The sequence below is a fragment of the Hyperoodon ampullatus genome (genome assembly GCF_949752795.1).
Source record: "Hyperoodon ampullatus genome assembly, chromosome: 14".
NCBI lineage: Eukaryota > Metazoa > Chordata > Mammalia > Artiodactyla > Ziphiidae > Hyperoodon > Hyperoodon ampullatus.
Window position 1 is genome coordinate 18,583,251 of NC_136927.1, and position 18,351 is coordinate 18,601,601.

The window sequence follows — 18,351 nt, forward strand, 5'->3', positions numbered from 1 at the left end:
TGGTAATGACCTGAAACTCATTTTGAAAACAGCAGTGTAAAAAATGAATAAACAGAAGCTGGCATTTTAGTCAGAATAAAAATGTATAATAAAGTACTAATAACAATAAATGGTAACATTTTAATTTTTCCTTTTGCATTGTCCTTAATTTTTAAAAAATTAATTCATCTTAGAACCAGATTTTAAATATGAGTGTTTAGAGCCTTGTTTTCAATATACTCAACTATTTTAGCTCAACTTCAACATTTTTACCCATTTAAAAAGTGTAGTTAACATACAGGCTTCCCTGGTGGCGCAGTGGTTGAGAGTCCGCCTGCCGATGCAGGGGACACGGGTTCGTGCCCCGGTCTGGGAAGATCCCACATTCCGCGGACCAGCTGGGCCCGTGAGCCATGGCCGCTGAGCCTGCACATCCGGAGCCTGTGCTCCGCAACGGGAGAGGCCACAACAGTAAGAGGCCCGCGTACCGCAAAAAAAAAAAAAAAAAAAAGTGTAGTTAACATGAATTGAAACAGAGAACAGGTACATTGTCATGAGGGTCACTTTATATATGATTTTTCAGGTGGTCAGAGATGGCTTGTCTAGGTACAGACTCCTTTCTTTTTCTCAAAGTTTTCCTAGGTCTATATTAGAAAAATTTCTCTTTTAATTAAAAAGCAGTCTACGACCATACCACCCTGAACCTGCCTAATCTCATCTAAATTAAAAAGCAAATTCACCCCCATCCCATGCACAGTACAACTCCTGACAGCAGTGGGAGCCTATTTGCATCTGGGTTGGGCAGAGACATTGGCGAGTTGGCACCTTACCTGGCATTTAGCTCCGACAAAAGATCAGGGAGGTTACCCAGACTTTGGCTATAAAGATTCTCTCTACTAAAATTAGGAAAGCATCTGGGGCTCATCTGAGATGGACTTGGCACTTCTTTCAAGGGAGATACATTTTGTTTTTTTGTTGTTGTTTGGTTTCTTTTTTTTTAAGATGTATTTTTTATTTATTTTAGTTTTAGGCTGTGTCGGGTCTTAGTTGAGGCACGCGGGATCTTCGTTGAGGCATGCGGGATCTTTTGTTGTGGTGTGCAGTCTTCTTTCTAGTTGTGGTGTGCGGATTTTCTCTTCTCTAGTTGTGGCGTGCAGGCTCCAGGGTGCGTGGGCTCTGTAGTTTGCAGCACGCGGGCTCTCTAGTTGAGGTGCATGAGCTCAGTAGTTGTGGAGTGCGGGCTTAGTTCCCCAACCACGGATTGAACCCTCGTCCCCTGTGTTGGAAGGCGGATTCTTTACCACTGGACTACCAGGGAAGTCCCGGGAGATACATTTTGAGTTGAATTTTAAAGGATGCGGAATATTTTGGCAGAGGTAAGGAGCTGGGCACCTTGGAGGTAAGGAAGTACCCAGAATACATGCATAATTGTCTTGTAGGGTTGCCCCTGCGAACAGCTGTAGTACTGTGCACCGTGAGACCAGGGGGACTGAGGGACTCTTAGGGAAACGAACTCCGATGCGGGAAATGCAGGCTGCTTCCTGGAGGCTGGGGATGGGTGACATCAGGGACACCCAGGAGGAAGTGACGTCCAATTTGTGACCTGAAGAGTGGGCAGAAGTTAAAGAAGCAAAATGAGGAAAGAGAGGGAGGGAAGGGTATGTGCAGAGGCCGGGAGCAGGAGAAGCCAGGTGGAGGCCTGGAGGGCCTGGAGGGCTCTCAGTGGAGGAAACAGTTCTTTTCACAACTACGCTGCGTGGCAGGTGCCTGCAGGACGTGGCACGTGGGCTACGAGTGAGCAGAGAGAAGGGTCAGGGAACCAGCATCTCGAGAGGTCTGGGTTGAACGTGGACAGTGAGCAGATGGTCATTGGAGCCATGAGAACAGGGACCAAAACTAGGCAGAAGGTGGGGTGGCAGAGGATGGAGCGAGTGTGGGCCATTCTTTCAAGAAATTTGGCTTTGAAAGGGGAAGAGGGGGCTGCAGCTCGAAAGGGACATCAGGGCTCAAGGGAACTTCTGTGGGGTTTTTTGAGATAAGGAAGAATTGGACCATGTTTACATGCTGATAGGTAGGAGCTGGGGAAGTAGGATGGGCAGGGGGTCAAGGTGAGGTGGGGTTAACAGAAATGCAGCGTCTGAGGAGGAGGCCGGGAGCAGGGGTCAGGGTCGGGGGACACGCAGGAGAGCAGGGCCCCCTCCCTGCATGGCCTGCAGTCGGGGAGGAGCCAGGCAGATGCAGGCCTGGTGGGCGGAGGTCCAGGGCATTGTTTCCTGGGGTCTGTGCTCTGAAGTCTGCTTTGAGCTCATCTGCTGCCAGTCAGGCAGGAGCTGGTGGAGGTGGAGGTTTACCTGCAGAAGACAAGGCTCGGAGTGGCCCCTGCAGGGAGTGAGGGAGCGAATAGGCTCCCCAGGTCCCGCCAGGACCAGCCACAGACACTAGGATCATTTTGATCAGTGTCTGTTCAAAATGATAACTAATTTCACAGTAGCTCAAATCTTGATTGCAGTGGATCAGATGCATTTTGAGAAATTAAACACAGTATCCCCAAGCACTTTTTATGTTAAAATTCATTTTACTAATAGTGATTTTCAATGTTTTGTCGAAAGTACACTTCTTCCAAATGGAGATGATTGAAATTCTCCTGTTGATTGGTCGTTTTCAGACGCTCATAGTGGCCTGGATCCGCGCAAACCTCTGCGTGTACATCTCTCGGGAGCTCTGGGACGACTTCCTCGGGGTGCTGTCCTCCCTCACGGACTGGGAGGAACTCATCCACGAGTGGGCCAGCATCATGGACTCCTTGACGGTGGTGCTTGCCAGGACCGTGTACGGAGTTGAGATGACAAACCTACCTCTGGACAAATTAAGTGAACAGAAGGAGAAGAAGCAGCGAGGCAAAGGTATTTCCTGCCTGGCTGGGTGGCACCGGGCGTATCTGAGTCTGGGGAGGGGTGTGTATTAAACAGCAGGCAGTCGACGCGTGGAATTTCATAGTCAGCTGAACCAGCTGTACGGACAGTATCTTTTAACGGTGGTGTTCGATCGCGTCTCCTAGCACTGTGTCCCCTTAGTGAGGATGACGAGACAGGCTGGGAAGAAGGAAGAAGGAGGATTGGGCACAGTAGTGATAGCGGCGGGGACCGGGTGCACCTTCTCTGCCTTCACCCTCAGGGGAGCCTGTGAGGTCCATGCCACTCTCCGCACATCACAGACCAAGAAACTCAAGGACAGAGTCCACAGGGGTTGGCTCACTCGGGGTCACACAGCTAAGAAGCGGTAAAGCCGGAAATCAAAGCCAGGCAAGTCCCACTCAAGGCGCCCCGCTATTTATCATCTATTCTGCTGCCCCCCCCTCGGGAAGGTGGAGAAGTTCTGACTGCTTCACATGGAGTCATTTTGGCTTTTTTGTGTTTCTGGGTGAAAATTGTTGTGAGACCTGGAGTCAGATCAAGGCGGGAAACCTCAGTGCTGGTCTCTGTTGGGGATGACACTCTGCAGCCCGTCTTCATTACTGTTTTTAAGGCTGTGACGCAGTCCTTGGATTAATTCCCTGTACTCCAGCTTATTGTGTAAAGATTTTGAGGCCGCTCATACAAATACACATAATACAATGGATAAAATACATAAGGACACTGGGGCGGAATGAACAGGGGTGGAGCTCCGTGCATGGATAAAATGCCAGGATGCACGGTGAAGAGCCTCGGTGCTGCTGGGGAGGCGGGCAGGGGGCCACCGCAGATTCAACTCTGATCATCACAGAGTAACACGGGAGGATCACAGAGTGCAAAAGGTGTAAACAAGCTACTTGCTTGGCTTGTCCTGGTCCTGGGACCTGCGAGGAATTTTTCCTCCAGAGACTTACAAAAAGCACGTTACTTGCTGTGGTCGACTACAACCTCGACAGTAGTCTTAGTGTAGATGGTGTCAGTTAGCTTCGCTGTGTGACAAAGCGCCCCCGAATATAGTGGCTTCAGATAACACCATTTATTCAGATCATGATTTTATGGGTTGGCAGTTGTGCTGGCCTCACAGCTGCGTTCGCAGTCAGCCGGGCTGTGACATGCTCAGCGAGCGGCAGCTCCACTTCTAGGGGTTAGCCGGCTGTCGGCTGCGCAGTAGGGGTGACGGGGCCGTACATCTTGCATCACCCAGCAGGCTAGCTCAGGCTGTTCACCTAATGGCTTAGGGTTCCAGGAGCAGAAGAGGACACACTCAGATTTTCAGGTACATTTCAGATCTCTGCTTGCTCAGTTTTGCAACCAAAAGTCATGTGCTGAAGCCCAGAGTTAACGTGGGAGAGGATGACAGAGGATGTGGCTATGGGGAAGCGTGAACCAATTATAATGGTTAGTTAACTGCAGAGCCATGTAGTTAATGTGACTGATTCCTAGAATGTCTTCATTGCAGTCTGTGAGTGGCTTGCCAGGGCACCAATTAGTAAGAGCAAGTCAGTGAGAAACCAAAACTAACTAGTTGACGCATGGGGCATTCCAGTGGAATTGTCTAATCCCAGTTTAGATTTAGACTGTCTAATGCAATGTTCTCACATACTTTAGCAGAAGATCCTTTTTTCTCCCCAGTTGAAGTTGTAAGGAGACCCTTCCTAAAAAAATATATTAGATGCAGCTTTGGGATTGAAATCAGGGCAGGGAGCCCAGAGCCTGAGCCCTGGGCCTCTGTAGTGTCCTCCATAGCAGCGCTGAGGGCCTCTGTAAACCCAGAGTCTGGGAGGGTCTAGGTGCTTCCAGCCAGGAACTTGGCTCCCTGGACTGTGGCTCTCAGTCCAGAAGAGTCTACCTGACTGGGGCGCCTTTCAGGATGGAGGGGAGTGGCTGAGACAGAAAGTAAGGACTTTCTCAAACTAACCATGTTCCCTGCCTCCTGGAATTCTTATAATCCACCCTCCCCTTCAGCCCCCAAAATATTCTCTTCCCTCCCACTATGCGAACACAGATTCATAGGGAGAGATAGGCTTGTCTTAGGAACGTAAACAACTTCAAAAAATGCTATTTTCAGGAAAGATACAGAACAAATTTAACTATTAATGACCATGGCAAATATTTCTGATTTATTTATTATATTGCCTTATTCTAAAAACACATTTAAATATCCATTATAGAAATACTTGCTGTACAAGCACTAGATTTGTGGAAACAAAGTACACTCTCAGAAGAATCTGGGTGTGACAACGAGCCACAGGTGGCAACCACCAGCCACATCGTACACGTGCAGAAACCTCTAAGTGCCTCATTCTCTTTTCTTCTGTATTTCTTTTGATCCTTGACCACTTACTTAAAATACTTGTCCAGAGCAGTATGAGAGGAGAAAAAAGGTGATTCACAGATCTGCAATATTTTACTATTTGGAGCTTCGCTTAAAATAGGATTTTGTATTGTTTGTAGAATTTCATTAACTTTGCTTATTTGAGTATAATTAGAGTTTATGGGCATAAATTTCTTTCGGGGATTCATGGAGAGGTTGGCATCTACAGGATGGAATACTGTTCTAAAATCAGGATCTCTAATTTACTGGTTTATAGAAGCAGTTTTTGGAGTATCCTGGGAGCAGTGGTGTAACTTCATTTGCTTATGTTGAGGAAGATTTATTCATGCTTTTTTGTATATTGGAATGAGTACTGTGAAGATATGCGAATTTTCATGAGACCGTTGAAGATGCTTGAAAAATACTTTGGCAACAGGAATTTTCAGATTCCTGATATATGAATAACTCCCTAAATAGTAGTATAAGGAAGTGGTACCTAATCTGCAGCAAGAGAATCTGCTGACTTATACATCATTCTATGTATGACATTTGCTGAGCAGCACAGGCTATGAAAGGAATAATAATGAATTCAGTCTCTGGATTATTTTTCTTGTCTCATAGGCTGTGTTCCAGATTCTCAGAAAGGAACCACCGTGGGGAGATCGTTTTCTCTGAGCTGGCGGAGCCACCCCGATGTGGCCGAGCCCATGAGATTCAGGAGTGCCACCACATCCGGGGCGCCAGGAGTTGAGAAAGCGAGAAACATCGTCCGCCAGAAAGCAACCGGTAAGCACACCTTCTAGTATTTCTCAAAGGAATGGATTTATAGGAATCAAATGTTTTTAAAGTTTTAAAATTCCACGCAGAACTTAAAACACCAGGCCTTTTATTAACTGAGATATCTCTGTATCTTTTCAACTTTCTGTCTAACTACTTTCTGAATCAGTTTGTGACATTTATTTCTAAATCCTTCATTGTGAAAAAGAACTTGAGATGTTAATATCGAGTGAGATATTTGTGCAAAAGAGAGAAAATAGATGTTTTGTTTGACCCTTGAAGAAAATACATTCTTAGTAATCACACAACCAGTTGCATTGTTGTTATTGTTGAACAGTGCTGATCTGAAGAGAGGGTGGAAACTTATTCCAGCAAAGAAAAGGAGAATAAGGGCTTAGTTTTCAGGACTGGAAGGAGACATTGACATTTTTTGCTTCTTTGGAAAATGGAGCTTTACATGCCTGTAGATGTTGACCTTACAGGCTGTTAGAATTAACAAGAACTTGACCGGGAACCTCCAGTTAATCAAACTTTTGCTACAGTTGACTCTTAAAAAGAGAGAACTCTTTAATTAAGCTTGTATACAGTTTTTAATAAGAACAAATAAAGCCCCGAACCTTCCCAGTGACTTTGAGGCTGTAACTTACGTTTAAAACAGATTCCTATGAGTTTTTCTCAGATTCCTGTAGTTTTTCACATCACTAATACCATGCAATTGTAATTGATATTCAGCATGTTGACCGCAGAGAGAAGGTCCCAGTTTCCTCTGGTCATAAATCAAAGATTCATGGACACTCAACATTTTTTCCAATGCTTATTAGTAAAGGCTTACTACAGACGGCTTAGAATCCTGTTGGAGTTTTAATGAAAATATATTACGCCTTAACCCTAACTCCTCCTTGTTTTTACCATAGTATTTGTTTGTCATTGTCACCTTATTTATACCCTCCTTCTTGCTTCCTCCTCTCCCTGAGGAGAGACCTAGTTTCTGGTAGTAGGCAGCTTTGGGGGAGGCTTATTCACGCATTTCCTTTCTCATCCCAGCTCCTAAAATACCTTTCTTCCATCACTGGATCCTTAAAAGGGATCAGAAGAGAAGTTTGTGACAAAGGTGGCATCATGCCTGAGCCGCCCAGACTTCCTGCTGGCCCTCACAACCCCTGAATTACAGAGGTGATAAAAGTGTTCATTCAAAGCACTTTTTAAAACTTTATTCTTACATTTTAACGAGCAGCAAATGATTGTATATTGCATGTTCCATATGCCACTACTTGGCCAAAACACAGCCATAGGAGAAATTGCATCTCTGTTTTTCAAGAGGTATTCTAGACCAGCAATACGGTAGAGGCACCAGTAGGTTTTAGAAAATCTTCTGTGCCTTTATGCCCGTGCGGTTCTGTTTATCAGTGTTCTCAGGGGCCTGAAAAGTCATGCAAAGCTAAGAGCTTTTATCGGGTTGGCCAAAAAGTAACATCTTACAGAAAAACCCAAACGAAGTTTTTGGCCAACCCAATACAAAGTCATGTAAAGGTCCTTGCAGAGTATGTCACTTCAACACCATAAACCTGGCCTTTGTAGGATTCATTCAATTAAAAACACTTGGAAGCATAACCTTTAAAAGATAATGAAGATGAGAGCTATTGAGTAGGACAGATCTATTATCTTCATGTATTCTACACACATACATGTATGGATACGTATATATGTATTTCCTATTTTATATTTTTTAATATTATAAAATATTATGACTCTTTTGTTGCCTGTGAAAACAATGGTTTTTGAATATTATATCATGCTGTTTTATAAATGTAATCTACATAGACTACATGAGCTTTTACTCACTTCTATTATTTTTACATATTTTTAGTCTTTTAAGAAGGGCCAGAACATTTTCATGGTAGATTTTGGTTGTGTTGAGGCCACCTTTTAATGAGAGAACAGGAAGCAGCTCATGACGTTAGTTTGTGCACTGTTATCATGAAGATGTTTATTATGGAAGACCCATTTGAAAGTGACTTTTTTTTTCTAATCCCAGTAAGAGAATATTTTAAGATTATTCTATTATAACTTACCCCACAGACTACACTTAGACTGAGAAAATGTCAATGATGGTGGCAAGAGGGAAATACAAAATCAGCAATTGTGGGGTAGGGGAGTGACAATTAATTTAACAGAGAATGTACTCGTTTGCACCTTAAAAGGACTGGCAGGGGGAGTCTTAAGAATACAGTCAGGGGCTTCCCTGGTGGCGCAGTGGTTGAGAGTCCGCCTGCCGATGCAGGGGACATGGGTTCGTGCCCCGGTCCGGGAGGATCCCACATGCCGCGGAGCGGCTGGGCCCGTGAGCCATGGCCGCTGAGCCTGCGTGTCTGGAGCCTGTGCTCTGCAACGGGAGAGGCCACAACAGTGAGAGGCCCGCGTACCGCAAAAAAAAAAAAAAAAAAAAAAAAGAATACAGTCAGCCTCCATTCCTGAGTATGAATCATGCTAAAACTTTACATGTCTCAAGTGAATGGTTAAAGCAAGTCAATTAATTTTCACACAAAATAATCTATATTTTATTACCTCTAAAATATCTAGTGATCAATTTTGGAAAAATGCACAATTATTTGAATTATAAGAGGAAAACGTTTTAAAGCAACAGTCAAATGAAATGTCCCTGACATTGAGCGTTAGACAAATCTTTTAGGAAATTTGAAGTCAGTCAGTTTGATGTTTACTCGTAAGTCGTTTTCACCTAAATAGTATCTTATACGTTTGTGATTATGCTGTAATCAGTTCTGCAGACAGTTCTATAGAGCTGGGAATTCTGATAGTCAGAGAGTGGGGAAGACAGGAAAGTAAAAAGGTTGTTTTCCTTTTTGCAAATGTGTCACTACCGTTCGTAGTTGTATTCCGTTAATGTTAAATAAAATCACGTGAAAATAATACAGCACGTAAACCTCCATATTTTTGTTATAAGGATAAAACTGGTTTTACTGATGGTGGTTTCATATGTATGAGGCCTACTCTCTTCCTGTGTCCATCCATTTTCTCAAATGGTTTTGACTAGCAGTACATAGAAACTTAAGAACACCATAAATTTTGTACTAAGAAATTGTGGATTTAATAAGCACGAAATGTGATTTAAAAGGATGGGTTTCATGGAGATTTTTTACCTTTTTTCCCAAATATCAGATCCTTGAATGTTCAACTTGACTTTTATGTGTTCTGAAGCTTTTAGGCTATTCAGTTTACTAAATGATTTGCTTTTGAATACAGTCATCTCTCAGTAAACCAATTTTTGAATTATTGATTTTTTATGAAACCATTTTAATCTTAGGTTAGATTTTCCCTCCCTCACCGTGGCCTTTTTGTTTGGACCCATTAGGAAGAGAAAACTGGTTGTAATGTCTGCCTAAGTAAACAAACAAGCTAAATGTGAATCTGATACACAGCAGAAAAAAAGGAAAGGCTCAACATACAAAGTATTATAAAATGAGATTGATTATTTGTGAAAGGCCTGTGCTCCCGTGCCATCAGAATGACTGAAAGTTGGCTGTATTTAGAGACTATCATTAAATACTGTGCTTTGTGCTAACTTCCTTTAAAGTTTGAAATGACTTCCTTTGAATATTTAAAGAGAGACCAGAAAAATAATACTAATGAAAAGGAAGTGAAAGATCCTGCGGTTCTTCTGACATAATTGTTGCTTTATCTTTCCTGGAAGCTAAGCGAAGCCAGTCTATCAGCAGCTGTGCCCACCTCTCTGAGGCTTTGCCCGCCACTAAAAGCGTCCCGCTTCTCCTCCACACCGTGAGCGCTCTCTTCCCTGGTCTATCTTACACCTCTTGCTCTCACAGGCTGTCAGGTACTGTAATGCTGTCTCATGTGGCCCCCCCATGTCCCTGGGCTGCTCCCGCTCGCCTCTGCGCCTGGCTTCCTTTGTTAATTTCCCCACGTCACGCATGCCTACCTGACCATTGCACTTTGCCTTTATTTTCAACGAATATCAATTGTTTCTATGCAGTTAAGACGCTTAGTAGCAATTAGATAGTCAGGCAGAATTTCTGTAACACCACTGGTCTTTGCATTCCCAGCTGAGCACGATAGTTTTTACGAGGGGAAAACAGGGATGCCTGCCTCGTGTGCTTTCAAGAGGGAGCCTACAGAGAGGAAGTCTTCATAAAATTCTGCAACAGTTCTGAGTGTGCCAATGTTAGCATGTTTGCTGGGCCTCCCTCCCAAAATGAATAAACTGGAAAAATTCTGCAGGCTAGACTTCCTTGGAGTTAGTAAATCATGTAGTAATTCATGTTTAAAGTAATGATCAGTTTATACAGATTCATACTGATTATTGAGCTTAGAGTAAAAAAAAATGATAAAAATTGCTAATTTTCAAAACAAAGAAATGTTATTCCTGGCCTTCAGCCAGTTAAAATTGAGTTTAGCTACCTGCTGTTTATATACATTGCACTTTCTGGTTTATTAAGACGTTACAGCACCAGAAGAAATTTTTGGCATGGACACCTCAACAAAAGGATTTACTTTGCTCTACAGTGAATAATTAGGCCTATGTCTACTTATTTTTCAATGATCCTAAGATGAACTGAATCTTCTTGCTAAAGCGGGAAATATTTCCATGTTCTTTTTATTTTCCAAAAGAAGGTATTATAGACTAGTATTTATTTAATACTGGAGATAGCTTACTTGTGGCTTTGAGTGGCACTAAATCATGTCATACTGTGGTTTAGCAAAGCAAAATTAGCTTCATTCCCCTGATGAGAATCTAAAATATCATATTATTTAATTTCTAAAATATGAGGGAAGACTAAAGACTGTGTTTCTTAGAAAGCTCTTTTTCCCTAGTAAATACTGAAGTTGGAAAATAGTAAGAATGGTACAGGAGAAGATGGCCACCAGTCAGTTAAATTACTGATGAGCATTAACTGCTTCATAATTTGGTTTTCCAAAAAATACTCCTGCCTGGAGATGATTAATAAAGTATTTAAAATACTTTGGCTTTCTATTTGGCTGATATACACCCATAAGGAACTTTCTGCATGGTGAAAAGTTTTCTTTTTTCACAACCCATTTTTTTCCCATTTTGTTTAAGTTTTTTAAACTACTTTGTCCAGAATGTGTTCTCACAAGAAATCTCTTCCTGTTAGTAATTTCATTTTGGAGGCTTTTTTCTCATTCATTATTATATTTTAGTTGACTCAGATTCTTGATTCCTATATTTACATACACAGCTCCAACAGAAGCAGAATATGATTTAGAGCAGGGGTTCTCAACTGGGGATGATTTGCCCCCCGGGGAACACTTGGCAATGTCGGGAGACATCTGTGGTTGTCACAGCTGGGGTCGTGCCACCAGCATCCAGTGGATTGATGCTGCTAACCATCCTACAATGGAGAAGGCAGCCGCCACAGAGAACCGTCTGACCCAAAACATCAGTGATGCTGAGGTTTGAGAGACCCCGACTCAGCGTGGAGTGAAGCAGGCCATGCTTGGTCCGTGCTTTCCTGCCTCTGCCATCCTCACTACTGGTTTTACAGCACAAAGGGCGCAGGGACCTAGCACTATGGTGACTTTGAGGACGATCTGCTGATCTGTTTCATCTGAAAACCACAGTCGCAAGCTCCTCCCTCACCTGAAGCCATTTCTTCTTTACCAGAAAAGTGAGCCACGGTCCCGTGTAACTGTCCTATCAAGAGTCTGGGCCCAGAGTGATGCACGTCAGTCCCCAGTCTGAGATTGTACATCTGCCACTGACTGGCACACGAGAGAATTAAATGTGTGCTCCAGTTTGAATTCTGGTGTTGGCATATCTTGCTAACCTTTTACTAAATACAGATGTAGTAGGCGTACATCCTCATATGCATAATACACAGGCAATTTTAAAGTTGACCTTCTGGCCACACGTTCTTTACTATAACATGATAGCTAATTTTGTTTTCATTTAAGTTAACATTTCTTGGTTTTGTTGCTTGTCGATATGATTATTCAACCCACCAAAATTGTTTTAATAACCGAAACTATAGAGAGGTACTTACCTTCACCCACTATGATGTCTTATTCTGATCCCTTTGGGGCTCTCTATTTGGTGGCAGCAGAACTTTGGGACAGTCACAACCACCTATATTCCGTTAATTAGTATGAATAGCTGCATAAATGAACACGTGGGGGTGGAACTGGCAGTTTCAGCAATTTCCTTTTTTTCTCCTTTGTGGAAACAATTCTTTCTAGCTGTTTTGCAACTTTAACTGCTTTTATGTTGGGACATTGATCAATTTGTCACACTTACAGGCCATGCAGACGGTAGATTTTATTTTTCTTTGGGGAATATTGTAATAGTAGTAATTAGAGGATCAGTGATCTTCCCTCATTCCAAGAGAGGCTTAACGGGACCTGACTGAAAGTCTCACTTTGTGGCGTCTGCATCTGGTTCTCCAGCTTCCAGGTAGCGCCCAGTTATCAGGATGTGCTTGTGGGCAGGGTTCGGGCTGATTGACCTGTGGTCCTTGTGGGACACATCAAGATGTTGAGTTGATTTATGTTTCTTGTGCTTTTCATAGGGTCAACTTGGTTTGTGCACAGTGCTTTAAAAGTTAGGAAATGGCACAATTAATTTTGCTTGTGCAACCTCGTATGAGGGGTAAATGGAACCCAGAATTTTGGTGATTGAAGAATGAGTCTCAGTATGTTTAATAAGATGGATTAAGGAAGCCTTAAAGAGTGAATGAAATTTCTTTTGAAAAGTAGTCAGATTCCTGAATAAATAGAAGTTTCTGAAGAGTTTACACACTTGATTTAATCATGCCGATTCTTCTTTCAGTGTGGGAAAAAATGAAGTTAATCCTTATTCGATCATTTTTCTGGTGCTTTGAATGAGCTTTAGAAAGCAATGATTTAGTAACGGTGTTGGTGTTGTGTAACTTACACTATCAAGAAGCTAGAAAGTTGGTGCTTTCAGAGTTTGGGTTATTGGGTTAGCTCTGCTTGAGAGAAAGTGAATGATTCGGTGAATCTGACATAGAATTCAGCTCTTTGAAGTGATTCAAATTGTGTGATAGTCAAAACAGAGAATGCATTAGACCTCCCAGAATTTATAACGCAATTTTTATATAACCTAGACTGTCCTTTTTATATTTTGCATATCAGATAATCCTCTACCTTGATATTTGCATATCAGTGTTAAATGGTTTTAATCTGTTATGAAAGCATTTGCTACAGCTGACCCTGCAGAAGGGGCGCAGCCTTAACCAAAATAAAAAGCCAGCAGAGGGAGCTCTAGAACTGTTTAAAAAAGAAAAAGGTATTAAGAAAATGTTTCTGATATTCATTTGTTCATCTATACAAAACAAATCTTGAGTATAGACTTAGTACAAAGTATGAGAAAAGCCCAAAAATTGTACATATACAAATCAGGGAATTGGGTTTCACTTGTGGGATAAGGAGAATTTACATCCTTTTTTTCACACTCTGTCAACATAACAGCCAAGTACAGGGACAGCTCAGGGCACCGTCCCCACACAGCCTGACAGATCCCCGGACCCATGGTTCTCCTCTTCCCTCCCACTCTTCTCGGCGGTTCCCGTCCCACCTCTTCCCATGGTGTTTTCAGGCTTGGACTTCCTCCATCTGAGAAGGCCCTACCAACAGGTTTACAAAAACAGAGCATTAAAGCCACATCAGGCCAGCCTGTTGGGAAGGCAGACCAGCTGGCCATGGCAGGCTCTTCGTCCGTCTGTTGTCTGAGGACCAGTGGGGACTCTAAGCCGTGGTCCTGTGGCTCTGTTGCATCCCACCAGATGGCGTCGTTCTTTATCTTGAAAATGATGCTGCCACTGTTGGCCCCGCTCTTATTTGTTTCTGCTCAGAGGCCAGAAACCAACATCTACCAGTTCTTGGCATCACGTTTAAGGGAATAAAACCCACTCTTCCCACTGTCCATAAAGACCAGCGGGTGCCAATTATCTTTTAGAGAAGTAGGAAGCTCTTGGGCTCCCTCTGCTGACCTGCTGACGGGGATTTACAAGCAGGTTCATTAACAAGTAGAAACCCTTCCCAGAAGGTGTTAGTATCTTGCATAACTAGAATAAACAATGAAAGAAGACAGCGGGAAGGATGATCCGTGGGTCATCTGGCTTCTGTTGCCTGCGGCTGAGGAGCCTGGGAGTACAGCCGAGGGGGCTGGTTTCTGCTCCGGGATGCTGGGCGGAGCATCCCAGAGCACTTAGGACGTCCGGTGTTTCTCGTGGCTATTCAGGAGCAGGGAAGAGCAGAGACAGCCTGGAAAGACGAGGCTGTAACGGGTCTGTCTGTTCCTGCCACCTTCCCTTACTCTGCTTGTCCCCTAAGCCCAGCTTCCCATCAGTATCTGAATGGAGAATGTGGCCCAGGACTTTGCATTCTAAGTGAGGGATCACACACATTTCGCGGTTTTGAGGCCTGGTAACTTGTATCAGTGTACTTAAAAATGGAGTTTTTATGTGGAGAGTAAAAATAAAAGCAGCAGTCCTTCGGTGAAATCCTCTGTGTTATATTTAGAACCTTCCTACATACACCTTCCTGGTTTGGGCCGACCAGCCCTTTGGATTGTGGCTCTGGTGAAAGGGTTACACAGCATGGGGGCACCTTGGTGGCGAGTTGCATTTCAGGTGAGGAATCAGGTGACACTTCCAGGTAAGAGGGTACAGGCTGAATTTTGATGAGTTCCTTTTTAGAAGGACTGAAACTTCAGCTAATGAAAATTTGGGGAAAATATGGGTGTAGAGTTCCGTGACTGCACGAGGGAGCATGGAGCCTGGGGGGCAGGCAGCGGTGGGGGTCACACGCAGGACCACGTGGCAAGTCCTACAGGAGGGGCGCCTGGGCGGCCCGGGGGAGGTCAGCCTCGAGGGGGGAGCTGCAGGGGATGTGTGGGCGGGGCCTGCTCAAGACTAAAGTGAGGGAGAGCTCATGGTGGGGGATCAAGCCTGTGCGGTGACCTCTAGGGTCCCTGGAGCGCAAGCCTGACGGACAGTGATGGGGGCCTCGGGCCTCCGCAGGAGGAGTGGCGCAGTCGCATCTCTCTCGTAGCAGGACCTCTCTGAGGCCACAAGTTAGGAGTCTGATGGTGATGCCAGAGCAGAGGGATGATAGAACCCCGGAGCTGCAGAGAGGTGGTGGGGTGACTCTTCCGTACCTTGGGTTGTCTTTGGAGATTAAAATGAACCGTGAAGTTTAGAAACGAGCTTGGAGGGACTTCCCTTCTTTAGGGGAATATGGTTCATAGATATCCTAGCTGGGATCACCCAGTGGTCAGTGCTCAGCTGTGGTTTTCTATTTTATGACATATATTTATTGATTCTCTAAAAACACCAGTGGGTCGTTTTCGTACTTTAGTGATTAATTCAACCTTGCATTTGGTGAAATATCATTAAAGAATTACAGTATTTTATTTTAGACAGTTGTACATTTATCTGTTAAAAAGAATAATCAAGTTGAAATTCCCATTTCTTTTTATCTTCCTTTAGGGCATGTGTGTGTGTGTGTGTGTGTGTGTGTGCGCACACGCACGTGCGTGCGTGATGTCCCACTCTTTCACATGTAAGTGACCTTCCCCTGCATCTCCCGGATCCCTCTTCCCTTGACATGCCTGTCCCTGAAACTCCAGTGACTTTCGCAGTTCTCAACCATTCTGCTCGCTCTCCCTTCTTTTTTTCTTCACTTTGATTGAAAGAAAATGCTTTGTAGAACTTAAAAGGCAGATGTACACTTGGCGTGGAATATTACTGTTAACAAGTGTAGAAAACTTCATGATGTGAAAGACAACGATCTTACTGCACAATTTTTGTGGAAAAAATAGTATCTAAAACTATGATTTTGAGAATTAGTTGTTTTAAGTGGTGAAATTATTTTTTAAAACCTTGAAATACATCCCTGCATGTTCTGTGTCAATGCCCACAGAAGTGGAAGAATGCCCGCAGCCGGAAAATGCAGCTGCAGCCGAATCCGGCCCCCTGGCAGCAGCCGAGCAGCAGCCAATGGTTCGGAGCAGCAGCAGCCCTGACGTCACGGAGCCACTGTGCTCAGAGGCCCCTCCGGGTACCAGCAGCTTCCCTTACTCACACGGGACCGTAGATTCTGGCCGGGAAGAGGCTGCATGTCGTGTGGCTTTCTACATTTATCCTAACTCTATTTATTTCAAGGGAATTTATAAGTTGATTTGCAAGGATGTGATTTCTGGCAATGAAATATTTTAACTACTTATTTTAATCTATTTATCCAAATTATGTGAGTGTGTGTGTGAGTGTGTGTGTATGTGTACTTTTTCAAGTGTGGCATGTTTGAGGACTAGGAAAAAGTCCAGAGTGGCTGGAGTGGGTGGGAGGTAGAGAAAATTCACCACAGGTGAGGGAGGGCAGCAAGTTTGGGCAGAGGCAGGGAGGAGAGGTGTGAGGGGTGAGGAAAGGGCTGCGAGGAGAAACGTCGACCGTGAGAATGGAAGGCTGACCAGACTTGTGAAGAAGTTTATTAGCAGTGTGCAGAGTCTGCTGAGGTTGAAGATGATAACTTGTAATTGCATTAACCCACACAGTTTCTCCAATAGCTTTTAGCAGCAACTGGTGTGGAGGGCAGAGGCAGATGGTCAGACCTGTAAACAGTGACTAATGTATTTTACAGTGAAAGCACATGTTTAAACGTATCTGGCAACAGTGAACACACTTATTTAGTTTCATGGGTTAGAGAAGAAATCAACCCAGCCATCCCCTAGTCCTTAACGTCAGGGTCATGCCAGCCTCATCAAATGCGTAGGAAGTATCCCCTCTTAGAAATCCTCTTGAAATAAGAAAATACAATAAAAATAATTTGAGAAATGTATTATCTGAAAGATTTTCTCTTCTCCAAAAGTTTTTGTGTAAGATCATTATGACTTATTTTTCCCCCTTAAATACTTGGTAGAATCCATCGGTTGCTTGGAGTTTTCTTCTAGGAAGATTTTAAAGTACTATTCAAATTTTTAAATCACTATAAGACTATTCATATTTTCTTTTTCCTGTTTTCTTTTGGATAAGTTGTGTTTTTTTCCTAGGAATTTGTTCAATTCATGTATTTTTTTTCAAATTTATTGGCCTACTCATAGAATGAGTAGGCTACTCAGTAGTAGTAGACTACTCATAGAATGTTATCTTTTAAATTACCTTTTGCAGGCTTGGTGGTGATATTCCCTTTTTTATTACTGACACTGGTTATTTCTCTCGCCAGCAACGCTGAGCCACCTCACTGCTTCCTCTCCCAGTCAGCTTGCCTGGCTGACTCAGGCAGCTCTCGTCTGAGACCCCTTCCCCAAGGCTCCGGGACAGGCCTTGTTGCCTGACCCCTGGGTGACGTAACCCAAGACAGTGAAGCTGTCTGTGCGTCAGAGACCAGGTCTATGGAGCAGACGTGATCCATAGGCTACCAGTGTGCTGGGCCCAGATCTCTCTCTTTTGTACATCTTAGGATACTTAAATGTAATAATTACCTATGTATAAAAACCTTTTCCAGTTTTACCATCTGAAATAGTACTGCTGTTGATTCTCCCTTCTCCCACATCTCTAGGTCAAAAGGTAGAAAATGCACAGAATTTGAGTTCCTCAGAGCCCAGGTCTGTTCAGGAGAACAAAGGACATGAGAAGAAAGAACATGAAGGAATAACAGTAAGATCTTTTCAAAATATATCCATTTGTCATTAAAAATAAACAGATTATTGGCACAATACATAAATTTATTAGTGGTGTGATGCTGTCTTTTAAAACTTTTTTCCATTTGGATGTGTTTTAGGGCCAAATGACCTTGAGGCCTTTTAAAGTCTTGCCTACTTTCTATGTAAAATTACAGTCAAATTACAAAACTAGGGAAAAAATAAACATGAAAACAGAATTTACCATCTGGTCTGTATGTGCCCTTTCTATTTTTAAGGAGCATCCTTACCTGTCAAACAAATGTTCAGATTCCCTATTCCTGATATCACTTTAGGTTGTAGCCTCCACCTGACATGAGTTCCTAGATAAGTGAGATGCTGCAAAGATCTGTTACAGTTTCTTTTTTTTTTTAATCTAAAATAGCATTTATTATTTTTTTAAAACACAAATTTAAAGTATAAAGAAGAAAATTAAAAAGTAGCCCTGGGCTTCCCTGGTGGCGCAGTAGTTGAGAGTCCACCTGCTGATGCAGGGGACACGGGTTCGTGCCCCGGTCCAGGAAGATCCCACATGCTGCGGAACGGCTAGGCCCGTGAGCCATGGCTGCTGAGCCTGCGTGTCCGGAGCCTGTGCTCCGCAACGGGAGAGGCCACAACAGTGAGAGGCCCGCATAACG

At 43.5% G+C, this 18,351-nt stretch overlaps 1 protein-coding gene across 1 annotated transcript in view; it reads left to right on the forward strand.

The window, feature by feature from the left end:
• Nucleotides 1-18,351, forward strand: part of RALGAPA2 (Ral GTPase activating protein catalytic subunit alpha 2) — a gene marked incomplete at both ends in the record, with an annotated part of 280,312 nt that overhangs the window by 92,465 nt on the left and 169,496 nt on the right. Inside the window, 5 exon segments of the mRNA XM_079718966.1 lie at nucleotides 2,645-2,882; nucleotides 5,866-6,030; nucleotides 9,731-9,871; nucleotides 15,958-16,095; nucleotides 17,593-17,690. Coding sequence (XP_079575092.1) covers nucleotides 2,645-2,882; nucleotides 5,866-6,030; nucleotides 9,731-9,871; nucleotides 15,958-16,095; nucleotides 17,593-17,690 — 780 coding nt within the window.